The sequence below is a fragment of the Grammomys surdaster genome, unplaced genomic scaffold (assembly GCF_004785775.1).
Source record: "Grammomys surdaster isolate TR1022 unplaced genomic scaffold, NIH_TR_1.0 242, whole genome shotgun sequence".
Lineage (NCBI taxonomy): Eukaryota > Metazoa > Chordata > Mammalia > Rodentia > Muridae > Grammomys > Grammomys surdaster.
Genome location: NW_021604687.1, coordinates 726,929 through 754,572, shown reverse-complemented (window position 1 = coordinate 754,572; position 27,644 = coordinate 726,929). Strand labels below are relative to the sequence as shown.

Genomic DNA, 27,644 nt, shown 5'->3' with positions numbered 1-27,644 from the left:
CTGTCAGGTGGGAGGAACAGTGCTAGAGGAAGACCGACAGAGATAGGAGTGGACACTTTTCAATTTATTCAGTTTGCAAAGTCCCCTATTTTCACTATGCATTACACCAGATCGAAATGTACTAGCATCTGTTCCTCACATTACCAAGTTGGGAACCTGAGACCATTGCCTAAGGCTACAAGATGGCTCAGTGGGTAAACAGGACCAAGCCTGATGACCCAAGTTCGATCCTCCAAACCCACATATGATAGAGAGAACCAACTCTATCCAATTGGTGGTAGAGCAAGAAGCATCTGAGTCCTAAGCAAGTGTAGGCTAAAATGTCTCAATCAACCAAAAGAGAAAAATATAGCATTGATTAGAGGAAAGCAAGGCATTTTTAATTTACTCAATTCTCTTTCCCAATAATCATCTTTTACATAAATTCTCAATAACTCCACCAGGACAGAAAGTTGGTTTTGGAGAACCGAATCCTAAAGCATATGCACGCCTACCTTTTCAATCCAGGATAGTCCCAACCGCCCATCTCTTCAGAACCCCGCAGCAATCGCGCTAAGCCCCGCCCCAGAAACCACGAGCCTCCCTTCGGACCCTCGAGTTTGTTCTAAAGAGTAGCCCCGCCCAGATGCGCTAACTCCCGCCCAAGAGGCGGGAGCCCCGCCCAGACAGTGGAGTCCTGCTCAGACTAGGGCGTCCGTTCGGATGGATAGCCCCGCCCGCCTGTGGGGGGCGCGCGGCGCGGTAACCCGGAAGTGGCGGCAGCGTGCGGGGGCGGGGCGGCGCGCTCGAGCGGGCCATGGCCGCCGCCGCCGCGGGCTTTGTGTGCCGCGCGCGAGCCCCGGCCGTCCGCACCTCGCCGGGGCTGCGGGGCTGCCGCTGACCCGCCCCACTCGCCGAGCCGAGCCCGCCTGGCCCCGCCCCTGGCCTCTCCGCCTCCTCGGCCGGCCTCCAGTTCTCGGCGCTCTCTCTCTCTGCGCTCCCTGCGCTTCCCTCCCGCCCGCGGCGGGCTTCAGGCCGCCCCGATGCCCGAGCCCGGCCCCAGGATGAACGGCTTCTCTCTCGGCGAGCTGTGCTGGCTCTTCTGCTGCCCTCCTTGTCCGAGCCGCATCGCCGCCAAGCTGGCCTTCCTGCCGCCCGAACCCACCTACACGGTGCTGGCGCCTGAGCAGCGCGCTCCCGCGCCCGCTGCGACCCCCGCGCCCGCCCCGGCGGCGCAGCCCGCTCCGGCCGAGGAGGGTGCGGGCCCCGGTGCGTGCAGCCTGCACCTGAGCGAGCGCGCCGACTGGCAGTACTCGCAGCGCGAACTAGACGCCGTCGAGGTCTTCTTCTCGCGTACCGCCCGCGATAACCGGCTGGGCTGCATGTTCGTGCGCTGCGCGCCCTCCAGCCGCTACACGCTGCTCTTCTCGCACGGCAACGCCGTGGACTTGGGCCAGATGTGTAGCTTCTACATCGGCCTGGGCTCGCGCATCAACTGCAACATCTTCTCTTACGACTACTCGGGCTATGGTGTGAGCTCCGGCAAGCCCTCCGAAAAGAATCTCTACGCCGATATTGACGCCGCGTGGCAGGCGCTGCGCACCCGGTGAGCCCCGAGCCACGGGTGGGGTGCGGGCTTGTGCTCCCGGATTGTTGCATTCGCTTGGGATCACCAGCCCTCGGGGATAGAGAGCTCAGACTTAAAGGGTCCTGCCTGCTTTTCACTGGCCCGCGCGGCCTGGAGTCTTTGTGGCTCCGGTTAAACGCACGTGGCCGCTGTGGGGGGTGCTAACGTACCGGCCAAACCAACTTGGTTGGGCTTGAGTTGTGTCGTGAGCTATGTGCAGACCCCGAAGGTCTGGTAGAAGTGACCTTGGGGTTTTCAGAGCCCATGAAAGCAGGGGAGAGACTATGACCTCTAAGAGACTTTCCAAGTAGAAGGTGTCCCTAGGGCGATGCCTGAATAGAGCTCTTAAGGCAGTGTCGGATCGGGTGTGGTATGGACTTTACCTCCAGGTCCGGCTGAGTATTTAGTACCCGGAGATCAGGAAGTTAGCTGATGTCGGAACCTTCCCTAAACCCCACCAGTAGCGCTGAGTGTCTTATAGGCGTGAGGGAATCTGTTGACCTTGAGTTAGCGTTCATAAAACTGGAAAGTATTTATTCAGGGTCTTTTACATGCCAGGCACAAGTTGTTATATTCTGAAGACAGACCAGGTTGAAAAAAAAAACAACTTAAGTTTTACTCTGAACTTAGACATTTGGTTTGTGGGAAAGTCAAGTGACCTGCCCTGTTTTGGTGCTTGTGATCTTCCCATGTAATCCCCATAGCACAGGTGGCAACCGTACCTGAGGTCCTGTTCGTAATGAGCTTGGATTTCTTTAGAGGAGCAAGTCCCCAGAATAGGGACAGTGGACACTCTTCTTTTTAGAGACCCTTGTATAGTTTTTATGAAAAATCTACTTGCTGGGCTAAGTACATGGCCAGTAATAATGACTTATTTCCATATGCGTTGCACATATGTTCCTAAATTATCCCTTATGCTTCTTGGGAAACGGCTTGTGTAACAGAGAAGTACTTAGTATTTTTTACTCTGTGTTGCTTGCTCAAATTCTTCTGAGGTCTTGGAGGAGATCCTAAATTGGGGTATAGTTTTTGGAGAATGCTGTAGGCAGATGAGGCTGGAGTCTGTCCCGATGGAGTGGCTGAGGAGCCACAAGTAATCACATGCCACCTGTTCCCAAGAACAGGTTTCAGAAGTATGTGTCAGAAGCAGGGAGTGGAGTGCTGGTGTGGGATATGCCTCAGCACTCCGCAGGCAGAGGCTGGAGGATTGCTGAAAGTTTCAGGCTAGCATGAGCTACATGGTGAGTTCTGTGTTGGCCAGGGCCATAGTAAGACCTTGCCTGGAAAAAGTATGTGGAGTAGCTGGATGGCTAAATGAGTTGAGGCTGTTTTGTGGGCAGACATGGTGACCCGAGTTTCCCCTGTGGAATCCAGAGGTGAAGGGAGAGAACTGGCTCTCCGAGGCTGTCCTGTCACCCCATAATTGTGCCCACACTCGTCTACCATACCCAGTTATTTTTAAAAAGCACATGTCACACAATCTTGCTTAATCTGCCTTAGTGTAGGTATTAAAAATAAATTTTAGTACTAGATATTTTGACAGTGAAACAAGAAAGTCCTACCTTGAGTTGATGTTCTGTAAAAATTCCTACAAAACGTTGCTCCCATGTGGGCCTTTCCTTTTTTTCATTCTTGAGTGTGTGTATGTCTGTCTCACCACATAGGTGAGGTGCAGTCCATTGCATATAAAATGTATTGTTGGGGAAGTTAAAGTTTGAATTACCTGGTAATATCTCTAAATTTTGCTTGTAGTTTATTTAATGTTTTACTAGAACTCATATCTAAAATAAGCATGAGTTCTTTGTCGTTACTTTGAGTTTTTTGTATTTTTTTGTTTTTTAAACTGCTTTTGGAGACTGGGCCTTATGAATCAGAGGCTGGTCTCAAACTCACCTTGCAGCTGAGACAGACCATCACCGCGTCCCTCTGCTTCACAAGTGCAGGTGTCACAGGTGTGTGTCACCACTCCTGGTTCCCAGAGTCACACTAAGACACCCACAAAGCTTCTTATTCAGTGCTCTCCCAACTCATTCAGCATCTTAATCATGCTTGCACACCACATAAATTCATGTGAGGCTGCATGTCTGAACCAAATGTTTCACAAACATTTTCCCCCTACCCCCAGCGGATACTTTGCATAACAGAATGTGTTCTGTTTTATTTGACTTAAAAAAGTGCTGGGTGTGAAGTGCTAAGAGTATTTCCCGGGGGCCCACGTGGGCGCTGCATTCATCCACCCACCCCAGGATAATCTCACAGCCAACCAGCAGATCTCCTAACTGGTAGTTTAGGGTTCTCCCACCCTGTATTTGTAGTCATTGGATCTCTCGAAAGGTGTGTGTCTGGCTTACCTGATTCTGGGGCTGATACCTCAACCACCTTCCCTCAGCCTAGATTGCTGTCTGTCTTGTCTTACTGTATGTGATCCTTCAGTAACATAGTCTGGAGTAAGCTCGTCTCTGCCCCTTCCCAGCTGTATTGAGGTCCTTGCTATTGAAGGATTTCTGGTCCCAATGACAGTTACTCTGGGCTGGTACTCCAGGCTGGTTCAGAAACCCTCTCCTGAACATCAGGTCTTCTGACTTTCTGGTTAACCATACTGCACAGATACTGACTAGAGAGCTTGCTGCCTCCTGAGTCGTCTCTGTCCTGGCCTGTAGATTATTCCTTGAAAAAAAAAATGTCTGAGTCAACAATAGGCAGCCCCAAATCCCAAGCACTTCCTGAGCTCCTGGTTGGTGTTTTGAGATTGTCCTTCATGTTAAAGAGTATTGATCCTAGTTATGTAGGAGATTCTGGTGCCCCAATCTTGTGGCTCATGGGTTGAAGACTAGATCCCCAGTCCAGTGTTCAGAAGTGGAGCTGTGGTAGGAGTGATGGGCTCATAAGGACCCAGTGTCACCACAGATTCATCTCCTGATGGATCTTAGTCAAATGGACTTTGGAAAGTGGGGAACCTGGAAGTGGGGCCTGATTGGAGTTGTTGATTATTATTGTACTTCTGAAGGTTGTGTCTTGCCCTGGCCTCTTCTTCTCCCTGCTTCCTGGCTGCCATGGAGTGGTAGTGGGTGGGTAGGGACAACTTCCCTCTATTATGCCTTTCTTGGCATAGTTCTAAAAGCATCAGAGCCAGCTGAACTTGGATAGGCTAAAGGCTTTGAAACTGTGAGCTAAAGTAAATCCACCTTGATGTTTTGTACCTGGTGTCTGTCACAGCCATGAGAAGTAATTAACACACTACTGCTCCTGTCACTCAGTCCCTTTACTTGTGCTTGTTATGACACTGCCATAGCTGCTGTTTAATTGACAGTTCCTTGAGGGTAAGGACCTCTGTCTTCTCTATTCCCAGAAACTAGCACTGGGACTTAAAATATAAACTCTGATTAAATATTTGCTCAGGGTGTTTCATTTATAGAATGAGTGAGTGCTCTGTTGACGAATGACAGGCAGTCAGTGCTGCTAAGTTGCAAAGAGCGGCTACAGCCATTCACCAGAAATGATGGTTGTTCAAATGGCTCGTAGTCTCAGCCACCTTTGAGCTGTCATATTGGTGTTCTTATGACACAGTGGTGTCTGTGTTGAGCGAGAGAAAGATTATTCTCATTCTTCATTTGGCCTCTGTTTTTATCCATTACATGTCTGTGCAGCTCCTGTGTTACTGTGATCTTAATAGAGAGCTGGAATTCTCCCCAGTATGCAGACCCCACATACATGTACAGAGTCAGCCAATCCCTTCAAAAGAGGGTGCAGAGGCAGAAAAGGTGATTTGCTATTTGTGAAATAGGTTATTGACTTAAGGATTTAAGCATTTTCTGGGGGGGGAAAGTGTTGGAGAGGAGGTAGAAACTGTGACCTTGTGTGGACGAAGAAAATTGGCATGTGACCACAAGAAATGGCCACTGAGCTGGATGGAGGTAGAGGTGCAGGCATCCCCTCTGCAGGCTCAGAAGCGTTGAAGAGGACACTGTAAATCATGGCCCTTGTTGGAACCTGTGGTATTGCTGGAGTTGGGAAGGTGAGGTGGCTGAAATATGCAGGGCAGTGTGAGGCTAGATGGATCCAGGTTCTGTGTGAATGCCTTATAAGAAGGCAAATCTTGTCAAGAAGTGTAGACTACAGATGTTTGACTGTGACGTAGTGGGATTGAACCCAAATAAGCAAATAACCCCCAAGAATGAGGTGTAAAGTAGGCAGAGTATTTTAGCCGAATTGTTTTCATCGAGATTTCCAGAAGTGGGACAGTAGGGCATTCATTATTTGGTTAGTGGTCATCTCTGAGCCTTCCATTTGATGTAGGTGGCAAGGACAGTGGAGGAGAAAGGAAGGCATTTGGTAACAGAGGAAGCAGATGCAGAGAGGGGAAGATGAGAAAGAAGGTTTTTTTGTGCCTTGATTCAAAAGCAATTCAAAGACCCAATATCTTACTCAGTCAGCAAACTGTTTATTAGCCATTGTCTGTCTGTTTCTCTCTCTGACAACTGATTTTAGAAGCAAGTTGAGCATACATCCACATGTTGTTTGGTTACTTTAATGTCTGCCACTCATAGGCTCTGTGATTTGGAGAATCCTGTGACAGTAAAGCTATGGTGACATAGGTGATGGGGGTTGAAAGGCACTGTCTGTTGATTGTGATTAGTATTTAAAATTGGCACTCTCCGTATAATTTCTCAAGAGTAACAAAGCTCTCCTTTTCTGAGCATGGTAAAGTTGGTAGCATACCTCTTTGTTCTCAGAAGGAATACTCTGTATCAGTTAGGGAAAAAGCCTAGGATTTCTGTCTGTCTTTGATCAGTAGTAAGAAGACAGAACCTGTTTTGTACACTGTTTGATACAAGGAGAAAGCACAGTGGTATTTATAGAAAGGAAATGTACTTGTCTCCTGGTATCTATGGGCGGTTGTTTCCAGGACCCTGTGGATACAAACATCCACAGCTCAAGTCCTTAGTAGAAAATGGTACAGAATTTGCATATAACCCACATGCGTCCTTTAAATCATGTCTAGATTACTTGTAAGATCTAATGCAATGTAAATGCTATGTAAATAGTTGTTGGGTCGAACTATTTAGGGAATAATGACAAAGCAAAGGTCTTGTACAGGAGAGATATAGTTTCTGTTTTTTGATACTTTGATGGTGAGTCTGCAGGTGTACAACACATGGACACAGAGGGTCAACTGTCAGAGGGTTGACTTGTCAGTGCTAGCTCACAGTTCCAGCAGTGGGAGACTCTTGTTAGGAAGAACATAGCTCTTCTTTAGAGCAAATGTGTCCTGGCCAAGCAGCTTGAAAGCAGTCTGTCTGCTAGTCTGCACAGAGCCCTCCCTCTGGCTGCTCCCTCTTCCTCCCCATGCTTGGAGCCTAGGCTTACTACTTCCGCCCCTGCAGGGAGCAGTGTCTGAGTTCTTGCTTTCTCCCTGGGGAACCTGCCGACTAGTTCTGTTCTGATGGACCTTGTACTTCTGCTGTTATCCAGTTGCAGGACATCTGTTTTCTTTGGTAATTTTTAACTTCATAATGAGCCTGCTCTCTGCTCAGCATTTTATTTAGGATATTCTTGGAGCGTTTCCTAAGTACTCATCATTTAACATTCAGTCTTAAGCTGGAAGAAGCATTGCCACAGCCCTTTAAAGGCTGGCTGATTTGAATCTCCCTTACCCTTAAGATCCTTTGCTACCTTCTGCTTCCTCGATTCACCCTCCACTACGCTTTTTAAATCTTTGTTCAGCAGTCATAATCCCAGATAAGACACTGAAGTCTGGTTTTAGAAATTGTCGAGGTCATTTGGTCACTTACCTACACTGGCTTCTGCTAGCCTCATGTTGAAGCTATAGGTATGGTCCAATCCCCATCCAAATACACATAGGAGATAGAAAACAAAGACTTTTTTTGACACACTGTTCTAAGTAACAGGCTCCTTGGTTTTCATAAGAAGATAGAGACAGTAGATAAAAACTAAAACTTGGATTTGCTAGTCAGTTTTAATTCAGAACCACCACTAACTCTATCTCTCTTTGTCCCTTTGTGCTGTTGTAGCAGCAATACGTAATTTATAAAGAAGAGAAATTTATTCTTCCTCATTTGCACCCTGGAATGTCTAAGGTCTAGGCACTGGTAGGTTCTGTGGTGTGGTGAGGGCTCTGCCTTAGCTTCCAAGAAGGTTCCTTGAATACCTTAGATGGGCAGAAGGCTCCTCCTCAGAGGGGTTAGAGTTGGGCAGGGCTGATGGGATTTCGTTTTACATCTTGTGCATTATCTTGTGCTTGCTTACTGTACCCTTTCTTGTAAGGCTTGCCTCTGCACGCTATCCTTCCTCTCTATCCTAGTCAGCAAAGATGGTGTCCTGTTATGATGAGCCCACTCTGACAGAAGACATTATTCCTTTCAGGAGGGTGGGGCCATCCTGGTCTTACCACCTCCTAAAGGTTCCTTCCTCCTAACAGTGGTACAGTGGGAATTAAGTTTCAGCATTGGTCTTGGGGAAGGTCTGTGGGAGATGCATAGGTCAACTTTGTCTGCTCTCTCTCTCATACCCAGTGCTCCACATTTACTGTCTGTTCCCAGTTGGCTCTGCTTTCCATTCAGTCCGGGTGTGTTGCACAGAATCTTGGCCTTGAAAAATGTACCGTGGATAATTCCTTAACCAGGTCAGTGGGGCAGTAGATGTCATTGTTCTTTTGTGACCTCATGTGGGCATCTGATAAAAGCCTGGGAGTGACGGTAGAGAGCAGCCAAGGACCGTGGGGCTCTTCTTCCCTTTGGACACTTATCATCTCCCTACACTTCCCTACAGACACCAGGTGACTCTGAGCGGGGTGGAAGTGCCTGTTGTGTAGATGCCATTCTGAACAATCCACAGAGCAGAGAAAGCGGGAAAGGGGTGAGGCAGATGCTGCACAGTGCAGTAGGCTTGTGTGAGGCCAGAGCTAACGATTCCCGGCATGAGATGGTCCAGTGGTTTATTTCTTCACTTAGGAGATTAAGGAACTGGTTTCCAGCTTATGTCAGAATCACATAAGCAAGGCTGCTAGAAGGATAGTCCAGAGAAGCATGTTCCTACCAGCCTGAGCTTTCAGATCGAGGGTTTAGTGATTAAGGGAACAGATTTTAGTCCAACAGACTTGGATTTAGGATGTGGCTGTATCACCTACAAGTTTCTTGGTGCCATTAGGATGCTGTGGCCTTCTCCAGCCTCCATTGAAGAGTGTAATTGATAATGTGGTGTAAATGATAATACCTATGCCAGGTCCTCACACAGCACCTCCACACAGCGAGGCCCAAGCATGAGATTCCATTGCTGGAGATTGTTGATAGAACTGTTGGAGTTGCTGTACCAGATGCCCAGATGATACTGGAGACCAGTCCCATCGGTAGCTAACCCCTTCTTCCCCCAAACTCTGACTGTCTGTCCGGCAATGTTCAAGTGGAGCCTCACTCTGTGAGGGTACATTTAAAGCTGAGAAGAGAGAAGTTCTCAGGATTTGTTTTGGAGAGCAGTGTGCAGTAGTGCTGTGTTCCTACTATGGTGTTTCTATACTTGCCAAAGAAGTTCTTTCCAGGAGCAGAAGCCTTATCTGTAATCCAATACCTGCAGTCATTTTGCAGGCTGTCCCTTGTATTGCTGTAGCCACAGCAGCAGAGGGCAGAGGCTCTGGGGGAAAATCAGGACGGGGTGAAGCCTTGGCTTCTCTTGCCATTGAGAACCTTCTGGCTGTTCTTTGCTAAGAGGACAAACATAAGCAGTCACTTATATCCCGAAGTTGGCCAAAGGACCTGAATCATGTTTCCTTTTAAAATATGAATGTTCCCATAATGCCTTGCACGTCCTATTCAGGGAGTGTTTTCAGGGCTGTGTAACAGAGCTCATTGATAAGTTCCATGATATTGATTCACTGTAGAGCTAAAGGGCTGTGGCACCGTGGTGAAACTGGAAGCCTGTTTCCAGGAAGTCTGGATTGCTCAGGTTCTGGGCTCAGGCGACAGTTAGCTGAGTATCAGTTACACACTGAGTAACTGAGAGAGCCACTGCAGCTCAGCATAGGAACTTCAAAGAAAAAGGAACACAAAGAACCCCTGCCTGCTGCTTCACCTGACATTTTAAATGCTTATAGTGAAGTGTGGGCAGTTGCTTTGGGGGAAGAGTGGAAAGCAGACCTTCTAGAATATAGTCACCAGAGAATGTGTTTGCAGATGGAAGTGTGACTGCTAGCTGCTACTGTAGTGTTAGGGTTAGAACTAAGAAGGGAGTTCCAGCTTTGCCCCAATTGACTTCAGTGAGTGTCCTAGATGCAACCAAACTTTCTGCAGTGATAACAATACTGACTGTAAAGGTCCATGATGCCAGAACAAGACCAGTTTATGATAATTGATGATGATGATGATGTGTATGTTGGTACATATTAGTATGTGGTGTGTGGGTGGATGCCAGAGGAGTTTTGCTTCCACCTTCATGTGGGTTTTGGGGATTGAACTTGGGTAGTAGAGCTTGCAGCCGGCCCTCTGTGTACTGTGGGATCTCTCCCAGCCTCTATTGTTTTAATTTTTATATACCTGTTAGGAAAAGACTGTTCACATGCTAATTTGTTTCTGTGCATATTTTATATTATAATTAGGCTAGATGAAGTAAGTTAAGAAATGAACATGTCATCTTGGAGTTAATGGAAGAAATTAGTTTTTCTACTAGATTAGGAATTTACTGAGCTAAAAATAAGCGTACAGAGGGGTAATAGTTCAGGCTGTCATTGGTGTGTAGAGTAGATCTTGAGTTCCTGCAGTCTGAAGGTTCACATTCTCAGGTGGCACTCACTGGCCTTTTCATGGTGCACCTAGGCTCAGTGTTCAGTAAACATAGTCGACCCTTGTTCTGAGCCTGGAGAGCCCTTTGGCACCCTCCCTTTCATCACATACCTGAGCAGTGGGTCATTTTCCTGTCTACCACCTCTTCCCCATTACAGCCCTGGTCCCTATCTGTTCCACCTTCCGTCGCTGTTCTCTGCAGGTCTCTCTGTCCGGTCCTGGGTCAGACCTGAATCTACATGGTTCTCTTGGCTTGCTAGTGCTTCTCACTAGCAATGGAACATTCTGGCATGCTATCTGTTGAGCAGGGCTGATGTAAGGGTATGTGATCTAAATCTTAGGGTCACTGGGCCTTGTAAGCTTGTGAAGTAGGCAGTGGAGAAGCCTGCGTGATAACTGGTGTTTAGCTATCACCCTTTCCCTGACATTTGCTGCAGTTCTTCACCTGGAGTGGAGAAGCATGTTACTGTGGTGTAACAGACTTTTGAAATTTGTTTTGAATTAAATGTTCCTTTTTGTTGTTTTAAGATAGTCTCTCTGTAGCCCAGGCTGACCAGGAACTCATAGAATTCCTCAGCTTCTGAGTGTGAGTTACCATACTCAGCTGATGTTCAATAAATGCATAGTTCTCCTTGTTTTTAAGCTTTTTGGCCTTTGTCTAGGCTATAGTCCATACGCTTTGATCCTATGCTTTGTCACCCCACCTTCTGGGTCAGCCTGTACAGTTTCAATATTGTATGATATCTAGGCATCATTCAACAGCCTGCCTTGTGATCCCTTTCCCCACATGGTTCTCTCTGATTGGACCATTGCACAGGTCATGTCTGTGGTCGCTTTTGGCTTTTGAAGTCACCTGGACTGAATAGCTGCAAGGATTTTGAGTTCTCAAACTCCTCTCTTCCTGTGGCTCACCTTACATCCTATTGGGTCTGCTTACTGACAGATAAGTACCTTCTGTGAGCCTGACATTCTGACTAAACAAAGCAAATGCTGGCCTGGTGATGTTTGTATTCACAGGTGCTGATGACAAACACTGCTCATGATAACCATGATCAAGCAGTAGAGCACAGAAGAAGGTGTTGTAGGAAAACAGCTGGGGTGCTGCTGAGAGGACTTGGGAGAGGAGCAGTGGTTAGAATTCATTATAAAGGGAGGCTAGGGTTTGCCTCAGCTCAAGATGAAGCAATGGAGAAAGAGTTGTATCCCTGGGTTGGAGTGTGCCTGGCAGATACAGAGTATCAAGGAAGTCAAGATGTTTGGGGCAGGAAAGTCAAGGGTCCAACGGAGGACAGTAGATGAAGACTGAGTAATTCGGGGACCACTGGGGTTAGGTAGAGATGTGATGCGACCCGATTTAGATGTTAGTTCCTCAGCTCCTTCTTGATAAGGTTGGGGGTGTCGTGGCAAGGGAGAGGCTGCTACGCCACTAGAAAAAAAAAAGACCAGTAAGAATTTTGAGTGTTTTAGATGACGTGATGAAGTATGTGTTCAAAGTTTGGATGTATTTTAAGATAAAACTAACAATATTTGCTGATGCAGAGTGGAGACTGGGAATGTCAGAAATGACAGCAGGAGCAAGATGAGATACATTCCTGTAATCCTAGCTCTTGCTGGCATTCCAGTAGTCCCAGCACATGGAGGCAGAGGCCAGGGAGTCACAAGTCCAAGGCCAGCCTAGGCTACATGGGGAGATCTATCTCAGATAAACAGATGAATAAATATACAAACAGCTGCAGGAATGGCTCGAGTTGTAGGCAAGCTGACCTTGTTTCTGCTGAGCTGGGTGGCTAGGGGTAGGGTGATGGGCACCTGAGGAGCGTGCTGTTAAGCTTCTGAGTTTGAGGTGTCTGACGCACAAGTGTGGGGTTCAGGGGTGAGAAGACTAGAGGTAAGGGAGTTGAGAAAGGAATCCATAGAAAACGAAAATACCTGTGCTGGCTAGTCTTACATGAACTTGTTGTCACAAGCTAGAGTTATCTGAAAGAAGGAACCTCAATTGAGAAAATTTGTTTGTAAGATCTAGCTGTAGAGGGCATTTTCTTAGTGATTGATGAAGGAGGGTCCAGCCCATTGTGGGTGGTGCCAAACCTGGCCTGGTAGTTCTGGATTCTATAAGAAAGCAGCCTGAGCAAGACGTGGGGAGGAGCAAGCCTCCGTGGCCTCTGCACCAGCTCCTGCTTCCAGGATCCTGCCCTGTTTGAAGTTCTGTCCTGACTTCCTTTAAACAGCAATGTGGAAGTGTAAACCAAATAAATCCTTTCCTCCCCAAATTGCTGTGGTGTTTCATTGTAGCAATAGAAATTCTTAATTAAGACAGCACATGAAAGAGTTGTCACTTTTGAGCCAGCAAGACAGCTCAGTGGGTGAGAGTGCATGTCACGAAGGCTGAGACTGTAAATCTGAGAACTGGAACCCACATAGTGGACAGAGAGAACTGATTTCTACAAAATGCCAAGATGCCTGTCCCTTCCTTCCAAACACACAGAATGAGAATGGATCGATGTAAGTTTAAAAAGTTAAAAATTGAGTTCCCACTTTTGCCTGAGATCAGTCTGCTTCTGTTTCCGTCCTTGCCAGGACAGCCCTGCAAGAGCTCTGTTCAGTTTATTTTCTCCTTCCAGGGTCTCTGGTTGGCATTGCCACAGGCCTGCTAGAGGCCGGTGCTGAAGGACAGAGCACTTGTGGCTGGCCTCTTTCTCTTTGGGAGAGTTAGATTGTGTGTTATGTCTGCCTGGCTTGCCTGTGTGGGACGCCATGCCTAATTTCCCTTGTACCATTCGGCCATCCCTAAGCCCGTGGAAGTTTTCTGTCCTCACTTGTATTTCGCACTGCAGTTTTGACAGCAGTCTCCATGACTGTATACATCCTGGCTTCCAGTGGATCAGTTTTGAAAAGCCCTTCTACTGACCTGGTGTGCTCTCGATCTTTTTGATGTGTGAAATGCCAGAGACCTGTAATTACTTTCACAGGATTAAGGATGTCAAAGGATAACCATTTTAATTTGCTGGCTGCCTGTCTGTCTCCTCTATCCCCTCTGAACTAAAAGTGGGACAGGTGTTTCTTGGGGACTTTTGCAAACTTCTTAAGTCCATTCTAGTTTTTGAGTTATCCTCTTAACTTTACATTTAACAAAGAACTGCAAAGTTAATTAACACCTCAAATAATTGAAATCTTAATCATTTTGGAGTTGGAGTTTTCTCTTCTGTCTTAGTGTTTTTGTAGGATGAGAGACTTCTGCTACCTGTATATTTCTGAAAGGGACTCACCCCATCCCAAAGGTGTGGCTTCCTCTCTAGAATCCTCACCACTTGGTCCCATGCCACCCTTACGTGTGCCTTGCCAGCATAGCAGACTTCCCTGTCTCCACTCTCTTATCACTCTGATTTTGCCACTGCTGGGTCTTGTCCCCTCCCTAGTCTTCTAAGTAGCTTATGTGTCTGCCTCCTGGGAATGTGACCTCCTTGAGGAAAGACAGTCATAGCTAATTGTTCTTAGACTTAGTAGGTGCCCAGCACATTCTTCCTGCAGAGCTGGTCCTACCTGTTCTAATGGCATTAGTGGATGGGCTAGACAGAGTCTGAAGCACTGGATTTGTGTTTCGGGCATTTTGCCTTTTCAGATTAAAGATTGTAGGCCTTGATCTCCTTAATTCTGGTCACAAAAGTGCCAGTCAGGTTGCTGGTACAGTTTTAGCTTCCAGTGAAGTCCTTCCCCAGGGTTGAGTGTGGAAGTGTAACTCAGTTCTGGGAGGTACAAAGATCTGGGAAAATTGAGGTTTTCTTTATAGCCTGCAAAATAGTTCCTTAAGCCAGTCTTGATGAAAGATGAAGCTTTCAAAAAGTTAGTACTCCATTCTCCCATATGTACTTTCCAAAAAGGAGGGATGTCCAAATTGCTCAGAGGATACAGGGTGCGTGCGTGTGTGTGTGTGTGTGTGTGTGTGTGTGTGTGTGTGTGTGTGTTTTGAGTACAAGTCTAGCTACTATGTACAGCCTTCTCATTCTGTTTTATAATACTTGTGATCATGGTGGTTATTACAAATACTGTCAGCTGACACTGACTGCTTGACTGTCGATTCATCCCCTCTGGTCTATGAGATCTTGGTGCTCTCTTTTCCCATACCATATTGTTTGTGAAAAGCCACTTTATTTGGAAAATCTCAAAATATAAGCAAAGAAAGGAAATATGGGAATAAACCCACCAATGTTAGTATTCCTCTTTGAGCAGTTATTAACATCCTGCCATCCAGCATTCATCTCCACTCACACTGCACCAGGCTGTTCTTAGTACTTTGTGTAGGCTGTTCTTTTTCAAAGGAAGAATGTAAAAGCATTGAAACGCAGCCATGCTGTCTGTCTGATTGCTGGCAGGATCTCATTATATGGTCTGGTGGTGAGCAGGTGTGGCACCCCACCTTCCTCACCATACAGTAGACAGTGGTAGATGACAGTTGGAGAGTGGGCTTCATGTGTGATGGGCTGAAGGGGCTTGCAAGTACGTGGAATGCCAGATAGTTAGAAGGAAAGCTGGAGATTGCTGGCTGATTCTCCCCCGCCCCCAATTAGTCATGTAAAGATGATGGGTGGAAGGATGATGGGTGGATCGGTGACAGAGTTGGTCAGAACCCTGGGGGAGCAGTGGCTTCTGGGTGACTACCAAAATACACAGCTGTCAGCTCTTGTCTTTGTGCCTCAGTGCCTGTTTCTTGTAAGAAGAGTTTTGTACCCATTCTGCTGAGGCAGCATTTGTCAAGAACTGTTTTGTGCTGAAAATAACTATTTCACCTATTAAATATTTTCAGCGTACCACATCTATGAAGCAGGGATTTGGGCTGACCCATTTCACAGGTATAGAAACTGAAGACTACAGAAAAATGAATGACTTGATTTGGATCACATTGAATTAAACAGCAAACCGGGAGTTTGACCCCAGGTGGGCTGACCCTGGAGTCTGTTCAGGTGTGCATCAGTTGTGTAAGCCTATTTAAAGTCACACACAGGCTTAGTCTCCTGCTCTCATTTCAAGTTCAAAGGCCAGTACCCTAGGATTTCTTTTCCTGAATTGTAAGGTTTGAGCACAATCGAATGTTTAGAAACTTCAGTCTTTGAACAAATTAAGTACCTGGTATGACCCTGTAGGATATAGGCCTAAACACCAGGCAGGGGTTTACATTTCACACACATAATATCTAATTTGCATCTGAAAAGATGACTTTGAATACCTTCATGCAGACTTCCACTACCCCTTAGGAACTCAGAGATGTTGGTTGTGTAACAAGCAATATTCTGAAGACTTTGGAAGGCTTTGGAAGTCACTGAGCCTGTGCTTCAGGTTCTTCTGTTAATTTTTTTTTTTTTTAAAGGGTTGTTTCCCCCCCACCCACCCCCCACCCATGTTGGCAAAGTTTGGTAAGTTTGTTTTGTTTTTAACTGAAAAGAAGAGAAATGAGTCAGTTCAGTGTATAGCTAGTCCTTAGCAATGTGAAAGACAGAAACTTGGTGTTTCTAAGGGAGTTGCAGCCTTCAAAGTGCTTCAGGGACTTTTGATCCTGAGAACAGTTCTGTGGGACCAGCAGGAGGGGTGCTGTGCACTTGGAGAGTTAGCAGGAGGAAGCCAACTAGCAGTGGGCTAGCTGAGGCAGGGGCTGAGGAGTGAGTGTGTGTCAGCTGTCATTATTTCTCCTGACTTTTAAACATTCCTGTGACCCACCTCAGTGAATCTGTTGGTAGTTACTTCCAAGTAGTGTTTTCCGTGTTGGACCCTTTCCTCCATTTAGAGTAGCTAAGTGTTCTGACTCACTGATATTCCTGTTCTTGGTTGATTAATGATTAACTCAGTTAACTTGTTTGTTTATTTTGAAATGCTCTAATGCAGCTCAGGCTTTGAAACTGTAGCAAAGCCACTGCTGGAACAATATCATTTAAACAGGGACAGCTTTTTCTTTTCAATTGCCATCTCTTTGGGAGGGGGCATATTTAAAACATCAGTTTGATTTCTTTATGGAGCTTAAATTAGCATTGCAAGTCCTTTCCTTCCTGGAGTCGTGTAGACTCATGGTGTAGAATGTTTATCTTCAGCAGCAGTTGCTTGGAAGACTGGCACTGGGCAGTTCTGGAATGACTGACCTGAGGACTTGACTCCCAGTGGGGTTGTTTGGAGACCATAGGAACAAGTAAGACAAGTTCTGTGACCCAGTTGGAGGTATGATTCATAGCTTATTAGCAGTTGCTACATTGGTCTCAAAAGTTTAGACAGTGATGGCTTTATTTGGTCCTAAAGCAAGAGGGGCTCTGGAGACCTGTTCAGACAGAGGCTGTAGACAGCTGGGCAGGACGGAGCCCCCTCTGATCCCACTCAAGTTTAGTCTTAAATTAGCCAGAGATTCAGAGACATGGTGACTTGTGGTGAAACAGATTGTATCCTGTAAAGTTCTGTACTTGTCAATGGGTTTTAAAATTTTAGCCCTTCCATTATTAAGAATATCATTGTGACAGTCACATGATCCTTAGTGGGGTGATGAGGATGGGAACAATCTAGTAAACTCCTAATGTCAATGGTCCAAGAAGACATTTTGAATCCACAACAAAGTAGGAAAGCAGGAAGCAAAGACAGCGCCAGTTCCTAGAAAGCCAGATACAGAAATAACCACCTTTCTGCTTTTTTTTCTTTCTTTTTCTTTTTTCTTTTTTTTTTTCTTCCAAGACAGGGTTTCTCTGTGTAGCCCTGGCTGTCCTGGAACTCACTCTGTAGACCAGGCTGGCCTCGAACTCAGAAATCCGCCTGCCTCTGCCTCCCAAGTGCTGGGATTAAAGGCGTTCACCACCACCACCCGGCCCACCTTTCTGCTTTTTATTGCAATAATTAATTGCTGTTTAAGTTTGAAAACTTATCAACTCCTTTGTTTTATTTGGGGAAGAGAGGGGCAGTTTGGCAAGTATAAAATCTAGACATCTAGGATATACTCATACTGACCTAGGACTTAAGCCCTCTCACAAAGTTCTGATGTTAAGTCCAGGGTTAGTTTTCATTTTACAGTGCTGGAGATAGACCTATGGCCTTGCTCATGTTAGCAGGTGCACACCCCCAACACAAAATTTGATTGATGGAATTATCAGTTATTGACACTTTGCACGACCCGTCTAGCTACCAGTTTATGTTTGCGTTTGTTTTAAAATGCACTAGGTTTACCATGGGCGAAAGGTAGAGAAGTGACCATCTATCTCCTGTGTGGTTCCCATCCTGCTCTTCTCTCCTGCCTCCCAGCCCAGTGTGCATCTCTACAAATAGTCAAGCAGAACTGCAGACAATGTCAGGGGGTGGTTTCATTCATTGAGTGCTAAAGACGGAGGTAATCTTAGTTGTGTCTTGACTTTTAAGGATGATTTTGTAGCTTCTTACAAGTGTTCCTTAAGTGTCCCCTTTTTCTCTTTGTAATTGAACATGCACTTTCATCCAGAGGCTAATGATCATTTATTGTATGGGCTGTGTGTGTTGGAGGAATCAAAGCTGCATGTGCTGAATCCTTTTTATCTTCACTGTAGTCATTTCAAGCACATGTGTCTTATACATATTAATTGTAGCACTTTTAGTTTTCCATTTGGAGCTAAGGCTATAGCTTAGATGATGGGGTGCTTGCCTACTGTGCACAAAACAAAGCCCTGGGTTTAGCTTTCAGTACTACACATGCTAGGCACAGTGGCACACACATGCGATTCTAGTGCTTAGGAGACTGGCTATTCAAGGAATTCAAGGCCAGCCTTAGCTACATAGTGAATCACAGGCTACCCTGGGCCACATGGGACCCTGAAAGCCATATTTGGTACCTGGCATCCATCCATCCATCCATCCATCTATCTATCTATCTATCTATCTATCTATCTATCTATCTATCTATCTTCCTCCTCCTCCTTCTTCAGATTTATTTATTTGTTTTTATGTATATGAATACACTGTAGCTGTCTTCAGACACACCAGAAGAGGGCATCAGATCCCATTAAAGATGGTTGTGAGCCACCATGTGGTTGCTGGGAATTTAACTCAGGACCTCTGGAAGAGCAGACAGTGCTCTTAACCCCTGAGCCATCTCTCCAGCCCAGCATATTTCTTTCCAAGTAGTGGATATTACACCTAGTAGGATTCCTAGAGTTCCTAGGAGCTCAGATGCTCCAGTTCTGGGACAACTGTAGCAGACTTGTTCTGCAGGTCAGGTGTCGGGGAAGCAGCGTGCTCTGGGAATGTGGGGACTCTGTGTTTAGCAGTGTGATTGCACTTCCACCTGTAGTAAGACCATCCCCAACTGTTTTACCCTTATATGACCTCTAGCCAGAATAGGTCTCTAACTTAGTGTTTAATTTTCTAAAACCAGCTTTGAAATATTTTTGAAACAATGATATTAAATACCTTCTTGAAGACCAGACACGGTAGCACACCTCTTTAATCCCAGCACTGGGGAGGCAGAGGTAGGAAGAACTGTGAGCTCAAAACCAGTCTGGTTGTAGGGAGATCCAGGTCAGCAAGGGGTACATAGTACAACCCTGTCTGCAAAGAAAAGAAAAGATAAATAAACATGTTCGTGTAAGCTTCCTCCATAGCCCTTGCCACTGATCTTGTTGATACTCTGTCTTGACTTTTGATGAGAAATTGAATAATTATTGTGCATTAGCATCTAGTGAGCTGGGGGCTGACAGCATTGCAGTGAATTGTTTGCATCTTTTGTCACAGCTTAAGAGACAAAAGATCAAAGACCTTGTGAAGGTCAAGGTGCAGGGTAAGAGAGAGAAATAGTCATTTTGGGAATCTGTCTGAACAGATTCCCAAATCCTCTTCAATTTCCTCCTAAAGTGGTGACCAGTGAACCCACGTAGTGACACCATCCTCAGAATTTTTTTTTTTTTTCCCCTGAGACAGGGCTTCTCTGTATACCCCTGACTGTCCTGGAACTCGCTCTGTAAGCCAGGCTGGCCTCGAACTCAGAAATCTGCCTGCCTCTGCCTCCCAAGTTCTGGGATTAAAGGCGTGCGCCACCACTGCCTGACCATCAGAATTTTTTAACTGGGGACATTCACATAGGTTATGTCTTAGTAACTACAGAATATTGCTAGGTACCCACACTGACCAGCCAGTGTACCTGTAATAAGTGCCAGGAGAGTTGAGTGACTTTCTGATGGCCAGGTTTCATGAGGAGAATGCGTACATATGATGCCAGCAACAGAACAGAGTGCAGTGGGGAGCACGGGTGCACTTAGCTCCCTAACTCCTCCCCAGCAGCTTCAGAGAGTTATCAGCATTCTTTAGAGGAGTTTTAGGATCAGCTCCTGCCAGGCGCCCCAGCTTTTGACAGTTATTTTTGGGTCTGTGCTTTCCCTGCAGGTGATTTTAACTCGTGGTTTTAAACTTAATTCTTATTGTGTGTGCGTTCAAGGGGATCACCCTCCTGCTCCCTTACCTCTTGCTTGGCTTCAATTCAGCTTTTATTGCCACCATATCTAGTTTATAAACATTCACATCCTTTCTAGTATTGTCCAGTGACTTCTCTTGGGTTTCCTTTAAAAAAAAAATTGTGGGGGGGTGAAGGGAGGGAGGAAGGGAGGGAAGGAGGAGGGAGAGAGGTGGAGAGGGAGGGAGGGAGGGAGAGGGAGAGGGAGAGGGAGAGGGAGAGGGAGAGGGAAAGGGAGAGGGAGAGGGAGAGGGAGAGAATGAATGCGTGCATATGTGGAGGTCAGAGGTTCCAGGGTTTCAACTCAGGTCATTAGGCTTGCAGGAAGCCATCTGGCCAGGCTTCTTTTGGCTTTCTGTCATTTGAATTGTATTACAAAAGTCAACAAATACCATTCCCATTGGCATAAAGATGTGGTAGGAAAATGTCTTCATCTTGGACCTGATGACATGGCTCAGTGGCTAATGGTCCTTGCTGCCCAGCCTGATGACCTGACTTTAGTGTCCCGAACCCACATGGTGGAAGTTAAAAGCAAAAGTCTCACAAGGTGTCCTTTAACTTCAGGCATACACACATTCACACACATGATAAACAAAAGACTGTAAACATAGTAGGAAGAGAAAGGCTGTCTTTCTTTACAGGTCAGATTTTGGAGCGTTGGGACTGTTCCAGTGAAGTCACTTTTCTTTATCTCCCTAGATTAGTACATATATAGTGTGTACTCTTAATAGGAGCTTAACAGTTCGGCTGTGTGGGTTTTGAGTTTCAGTCTTCAAATAACTTTTCTCCGTGCAGTTTTCTTTTTCCTTTCTTCATGCTTTGTGATTGCCTTTTTTTCCCCCTCCTAATCTAGCCCTCAAATCATAGCTTTCTGAGATTGGACAAGCTCCCTTGTGCATAGTGTGCACAGATAATTCAGCCATTGTCATCCTTAGCACCAGTGAGATATCCATACTCATCTCCCCTGATGGCATGAGCCTTTATATTTCCCACCACAGTAGTGTATGTTTGAAATGTGAAATAGGTACTTTTGGAGAATGTAAGCATCAGATGGGGGTTCTAAGCCAGCACCAGCCGGGTATCCTGTATATGCCACCTGCTCCCCAACAAGATCCTAAAAAAAAAAAAGACAGCCTGCCTGACCAAGGAGGAAGGCAGACAACAGGAAAGCTGGCCTCCATGGCCTGATTCCAATGCATGGTCAAAGGCAGGGGAGGGTGAAAAGCCTTTCCTACAGTCAGACAGAGCCCCCAAGTCAGCTGTGGCCAGCTGTTCAAGAATGTAGTTTGCCCAGCCAGATAAACATTTGAGTAATTTGGGCTTTCTGCTGAGCCGAAGGGTAGAGTTCTAAAGTCTAGGAGCACTAGACTAGTCTAGGAGTCTGGTTCCAGAATACTGGGCTGGGTAAGAAGAGATGGCCGGATTCTTCTGAGGGAGCTGCAGTCTGCCTGAAGCTCTCAGACCTTCAGAACTGGTTTGTGTCCTTTTAAACTTCAAATTTTAACAATTTGTGATAAAATAGATCTAATATGCCTTTATGTGCTTCCTTTTCATTCTTAGTAGAAAATGAATGGCAATAGTCATTTATCAATGACTCTGGATCATCATTAGGAAGCTTGGTATTCAGTGTGTAGTTTTTGATTGATTGCTAACTTAATATCTTGTCTCAAGTGAGGTCTATTATAAACACAGAAATAAATGACAGTAAGGGGGAAAATCAGAATAAAACAGAGCCAGAAGTGCTTCTATGATGACCTGAAGTTTGTTGAGTTGATGGGCATTTCTACATGACAGTGCCTTGGAGGCGTCTCCTGTCTCCCATCCTTTCTCCCTTCCTCCTCACTTTTCGTTTGCCTTCTTTTCTTGAAGATAGAGTTTTCATCTCTCAGTTCTTTCTTGAGATCCTTATGGTGAGTTCCACTGGATGGGAACAGAGTAACATCCCTTTAGCTTGCCAGTTTTGATTATGAGTTTCATCATCAGCCTGTGCCCAGAGTTTTCTCTCTGTACTAGTTACGTAATCTTCATTTTATGTTCTTTTGTTCTGGAACCTTGCAGAAAAACCAGTCAACTTATCCAAGAATCTCAGGGAAAGGCCTGGTGGCATGGTTTCATTCAGAGATGCTAGTGTCTGTGTGTCCTAGGTTGAACTAACTGACAGCTTGACACAGCCTAGAATCACAGGGGGAGGTGGCCAGGAGGAGGACTCAGTTGAATGGTTATCTTTGCTTGGTCTGTGGGTCTGTCTTTGGTGGGTTCTTGGTTGCTGCTGTGGGAAGGCTCACCTTGGATGGGGTCCTGGGCTGTGGATGGAAGTTACTGCTGGAAATTGTGCCAGCAAGTTACTGTCCTCTGTGATTCCTGCCTTGAGTTCCTTCCTTGCCTCCTCTCAGTGGTGGGCATGCAAGTGTAAGCCAAACAAACCTTCTCCCCAAGCTGCTTTTGCTTAGAGTGTCTTATCACAGCAGCAGAGAAAAGACTAGGATGATGGGTATTGGGCTCCAGACTGGCCTCATATACAGATGAATACCATTAAACTCATCAAGACTTGTCCCAAATAGTTCATAATTTAGAATGTTTTTAATTTCTCAGCTATTGTAGACCCTTGTAGTAGAGATGACATAATGTACTGTCTGATATCCTGAGGATGCTAGGCTGTTGTAGGCAGGCGTTGCTGGGAATCCTGCTGCATGCACTTGGCATATGGCACCTTCCTCACAAAGTCTTTTGTGTACTGAGTTTCGTATTGTAGTTCAGTGTTGCTGTGAATGGTTTGGATATGTGAATGGCCAGGGAGATCTTAATAAGTTACATTGCCTCAATAGTTAGTTCTCTCATTGTTTTGCATGTTGGCTATCATTGTGATTTCTTTTGATTTAGCATTGTTCAGAGAAGTTTTGTTTTAATCCTGCATTTCCCTCAAGTACCAAAGATTTCCCCTATTCTTGGTTAACTCCTTCTTTACTCTGGGTGCCATGTTGTTTACTGTGATTCTTGACCATATTGGGCATGATGTGTTCTTAAGAGCCGTGGCCTCATTGCCTCTATGAAGTCCTTCCTTCCAGGACGGATCTCTGAATGTGGTCTGATGTGCAGAACATTTACGCAGAGACTGGGGCAGCCAGCTGCGGGAGGGTGTGTGAAATTATCTGGCTACTTGAGAACTTGAACGTGAGAAATTCAAACTATGTGTCTGTTTGGCAGGTGGCATCTCTGAGCTCCGCTTCACATGTGACAAAGTGCATTCTTTGTGCCCTGCCAGCCTTCTGTGCTGTGAACAGTCCACATTTCTAGAGCCACTCTCGGTCCTTCATCCAACCATCGCTGTCATAGCATTGCATTCTTTTAAAATTAGAGCACGGCCAGGTTCCCAAAATAGTTTCCTTGCAGTAACTGGGAATGCTGGGCTGGAAAGGGAGTGTAGCTGTCACTGAGTGCTCCTGTGGTCCATGGAGCCAGTGGCCATGCTGCTCTCACAGGCCATGCTTTGACTAAATTGCTCTGTCAGCCTCCTAAGATTTACACTTTGTCCTTAGCATCATGAGTTGTTACAGCAGAGGCCCAGGTGACTTCTTGCAAAATCCTTGGCTGCTTGCATTCTTGACTTCATATTACTTTGCACTGTGTAGTAAGGATGTTCACCACAGCCCTTACTGGTCTTTTGTGGAGACCTGTTGCTCTGAACAGAGGCTTGGCGCTTTGGAGGCAGGCACCAGACTTGTACTCATAACTGTTGATCTGACTGGTAGGAGTTGAGTGTCTTGGTTTGTATACTGGAGCTGGCAATGCCAGATTGTTGCTAGGACCAGAGACAAGGTATATAGAATGGATTCAGCTGTGTGTGGACATTAGCTAATGACAGCAAGATCAAGCTACTGCTATAACACTTTGCCTGCATGAGCACATACATATCTTCCTTTCATACAGATAATAGTGGCCCATGGTGTGCAGAAATTCTTGCAGAATCAGACTGTTGTTCACATGAGACCTGAGCCGAAGGTTGTAGTGGTACCTGGCATTGGCCTATTCCACTTGGTCTGACCTGGTACAGGTTGAGCTAGTAGGGGAGCAGTGCCAACCTATTGTAGCTGAGAAGAGCAGGCATGGGCAGGATCCAGGCCTGATCCAGTCAGTGCCTAGGACATTATTTAGGATTAGTGACTTATGAGCACAGGGTCCTGGACATCACTTGGTTGGTATATCTAAGTCAGTGAAGCCACTTAGGCAAGTGCCAGGGCCTTCCAAGATCTGAAGAAAACTGAGACTGTTTTTAGGAGGTCAAACCTTATCTCCTAGGTGATCAAAAGGATTATCTAAAAGCACAGATTTCCCAAAGTGCATCCAGCCTGGGTTGAGGCCCCTGAGTGGCAGCCCTCGGAAACAAATTGGCCAGACTTAAGAAGTCTTGTGTTCTAGTACTGAGTATAAGTAACACTCGTGATCAGCTCGATGGTCCATGACCTCTAGGGGCAATCTCCCTAACCCATGACACAGTTCTCATAGAGGGTCGGACCTGCCTTTCTCCTGGTTCCTGAGGGGTCTGGTGGGGCGGGGCCAGGGTGCTCCACTCAGGTGCTTGCCGTCCATTTTTATATTACCTTTCTCATGAAGTTTGCTCTGTGCTGGAGCGTAGTAGATTTTCTTAAATACTTTAGCTGTATGTTTCCTCTCTTTTCTTCAATCTGAGGAATTCTAATACGTTGTAGAAAATACGCTTATTTCAAGATAAGCATGCAAATAGGTAGCATTTGTTCTTGATTTGTAGATTTGATATCACTTGGATTTCTCTGTCACCCCCTCTCCACTTCTATCTTTAAGACTATATCAGAAACACATTTTCTAATGTATTGGTTTTATGGGAGTTCAGACAAACTGGTAAATTGTCAAAGGGTAGCAGTGTGTCAGAAGGAGTGGTGGGAGGACATGCTTAGGCTGGAGATAGATTTAAAAGTGTAATGTGTTGAAGTGCCCAGAGGCATCTGGGAGGGGATCTCACTGGGGTTTGAAGTCAGGTGGACTTAGAAGGAAGACCCCAGCAGGGGAAGCTCCCAGGTCCTGAGGCAGTAAACTTTGTGCGGAAGGATGACCAGGAGCCCTTGTCTCTCTGTCTTGACTCTACTATGCTGTCTACCGTCATCCCTGCCTTTGTTTAACCTCTCTGTCTAGGGTACTGCCCTGAATGTTCCCTGTCTTCATAATCTATGAAACCCACTTATTCTGGTCTGAGCTGTCAGTGTGAGAAGCCACCTCCCGCCCACCTCCCAGGCAACTGAATGTGGATGACAAATACATCCAGATGTTACAGTCTGAAGGTTTTACAGTGCCAGAACAGTTTCACTTCAGAGTAGGAAGTGGGTTTGCATGTGGAACTGTCTGAGTGTTATTAGCATGTAGCATGTAGAGGTATCACCATTTCTGGAACAACTGAAAACAGGAGATAGATAGTATTTCATGTCCTGCCAAAGAAGAGTCATCATTATCATGACAACAATGTAAGACACAGGTGTGGGCCTGCTGCCCAAAAGTTTGTGAATGTAACCAGCATAGTGGAATACAGGTCTCTGTGAGCTTGAGGCCAGCCTGGTCTACATAGTAAGTTTCAGGACAGCCGGAGCTACATAGTGAGACCTTGTCTTGAAAATAAACAAACAACAGGTGATGAATGTTTTATCGTTGAGCATGCAATGCTGCCTGCTTGTCTTGCTTGCCACAGCAATCCAGAGCCTGCTACGCCTCTGGGTGGTTTGCATTTACTTCCAAAGAGTGCATTATAACATATTGTAAGTGGTTATGGTGAAGTGTGTGGAATGGAATGTGGTTAGCTGGTAATTTTGAATTATTGATCATGGTACTCAATGTTCTTAGTGGCCAAGAAAGCCTCCTGTTTGATAAGAAAGAATGTAGAATTTGCTTCATTAAGTTTATACATGGCATAGTATTTTAATTAAAATAGAAGTTACTTCAAGACTTTATTTGAGACTGACTAGGAAGAGGAAATGAAGGGTTCTATGGGTTAAGCCTCAGAGTCACAGAATCTCGTCTGCCTTTTGCAGGGTATAGAGATTGAATCTGGCACACAACATCCTAGAGACCTTGACAGGCAGTAGAGATGGCACATTAGAATGCAGCAGCCCTGTAACTGCTGCCCTTGAGTGTTCAAATGTAGGAGTTGGAGTTCTGTTACTGTTTTATTCAAATGAAATAGACCATTGAGAGAAATGTGTCTGTCCTCAGTGCATTCTCACTTAGTACATAGCTTCCTTTTGTGGGTCCCCAGGGAGTCCTTTCATCTCCCAAGAATAGGCATGGTAGACATGTACCTGAGGAGAGGCGATGGATGCCTTCCTGGCAAAGAAGATAAAGTAATGTTCACACAGCAGTATTTAGGATCTCAGCTTTGGTATCATTTATCATCCAACTTCCCTGAGCCTTTATACCTCGTCCTCTAAGTGTCCAAGAAGAAGAATAGTCTTCCAGACTGGTAAAAGAACACAGCAGCGCCAGCGTCACATATTTGATAATCTTCTCTTTCTCTTGGTTTTGAAGCAGTTTTTTGCTGTTTTGCCCAGGCGGGGCTGCAGTGATCTTCCTGCCTCATTTTCCCTAGCAAAAGATTACAAGGGTCACAACACTTGGCTATAGAGTCCACCCCTCCTCCCCCTTTTTAAGTGGTACCAATAAACTTTAATACCCTTGGATTTACAATTTGTTTCTGTTTTAGCCACCTTTTGTTATCTTTTCTTTTGTAGTAAAATCTCTTTTAGAATTTGGGAAAACTGATCCTCCATTGTAGAATCTAGGACAATAAGGAAATAAGATGTTGGTTAGATTTGAGAGGAATGGCCACACTATTTTCTTCTTAAAAGTTGTGTATATATTGTAGTCTGATTTTGTTTTTTTAAGACCGTCTTAAAACGTAAACCAAGCTGACCTTGAATTCAGAGCAATCCTCCTGGTTCTACTTCCTGAATGCTAGGATTACACATGTGTATCAGCATGCCCAGCCCTTACAATTTATTATTTAGCACTTTTAAAAACGTTTTTTGAAGAGAGGTGTAGGAGCACACACCTTTAATCCCATCACTTGGGAGGCAGAGGGAGTTGGATCTCTTGATTTCAAGGTTAGCCTGGTCCTACCTAGTGAGTTCCAGGACAGACAGGACTACACAGAGAAGCCTCGTTTTAGAAAAACAAAACAACAAGAGCAACAGTAACAAAAATTGTTTGTGACATAGGGTATATCCTTGGTTTAACCTGGTTGGCCTGAATCTTGCTAGGCTGGCCTTAGACTTACAGAGGATCCTCTTGTCTCTGCCTCTCTGTTGCTGAGCTCCTAGGTATTTACCCCCATGCCTGGCTCCAGTTAGAACCACTTTTTTGTAGGTGGTCCCATGGCACTGAGCACCCTAACACTGTTGTATAGCATTACCCCTGTATATTACTAGGACCCTTCCTAACCTCCCTTCTTTCCCCATAAAAGCTAAGACTCTGTTAGTGGATGGACTCATTCTACTATTGGCTCCAGCAGCATCACCTGGGTATAGACTGCTGCATCTTCTGAGTTGTGGGTGTGCCTGTGCTAATGCGTAGTGCTGTGCAATCACCCACCACTTCTGGTAGGGAAGGCTCGGGTACAGTGGGAACTAGAACCCAGGACAGGGTTGGAAAGCGTGCCCCCAACAGGTCAGTGGTGGAGGTGGGATACAAGCAGTAGTTGACCTGTCAAAGCTGTGTGGATACCAGCTCAGTTATTACACCTGCCAGGGAGGTTGTAATTCAAAGGGTCTGTGGTTCTTCCCCTGCTTAGTTC

The 27,644-nt window shown here is 45.7% G+C and overlaps 1 protein-coding gene across 1 annotated transcript in view; it reads left to right on the top strand.

Moving 5' to 3' along the window:
- The first annotated feature begins 912 nt into the window (after positions 1-912).
- The window catches only part of Abhd17c (abhydrolase domain containing 17C), a 42,221-nt gene continuing 15,489 nt past the window's right edge, over positions 913-27,644 (top strand). The window contains exon 1 of the mRNA XM_028774681.1: positions 913-1,585. Coding sequence (XP_028630514.1) covers positions 1,023-1,585 — 563 coding nt within the window. The 5' untranslated portion in view covers positions 913-1,022. The remainder of the gene's footprint in view (positions 1,586-27,644) is intronic.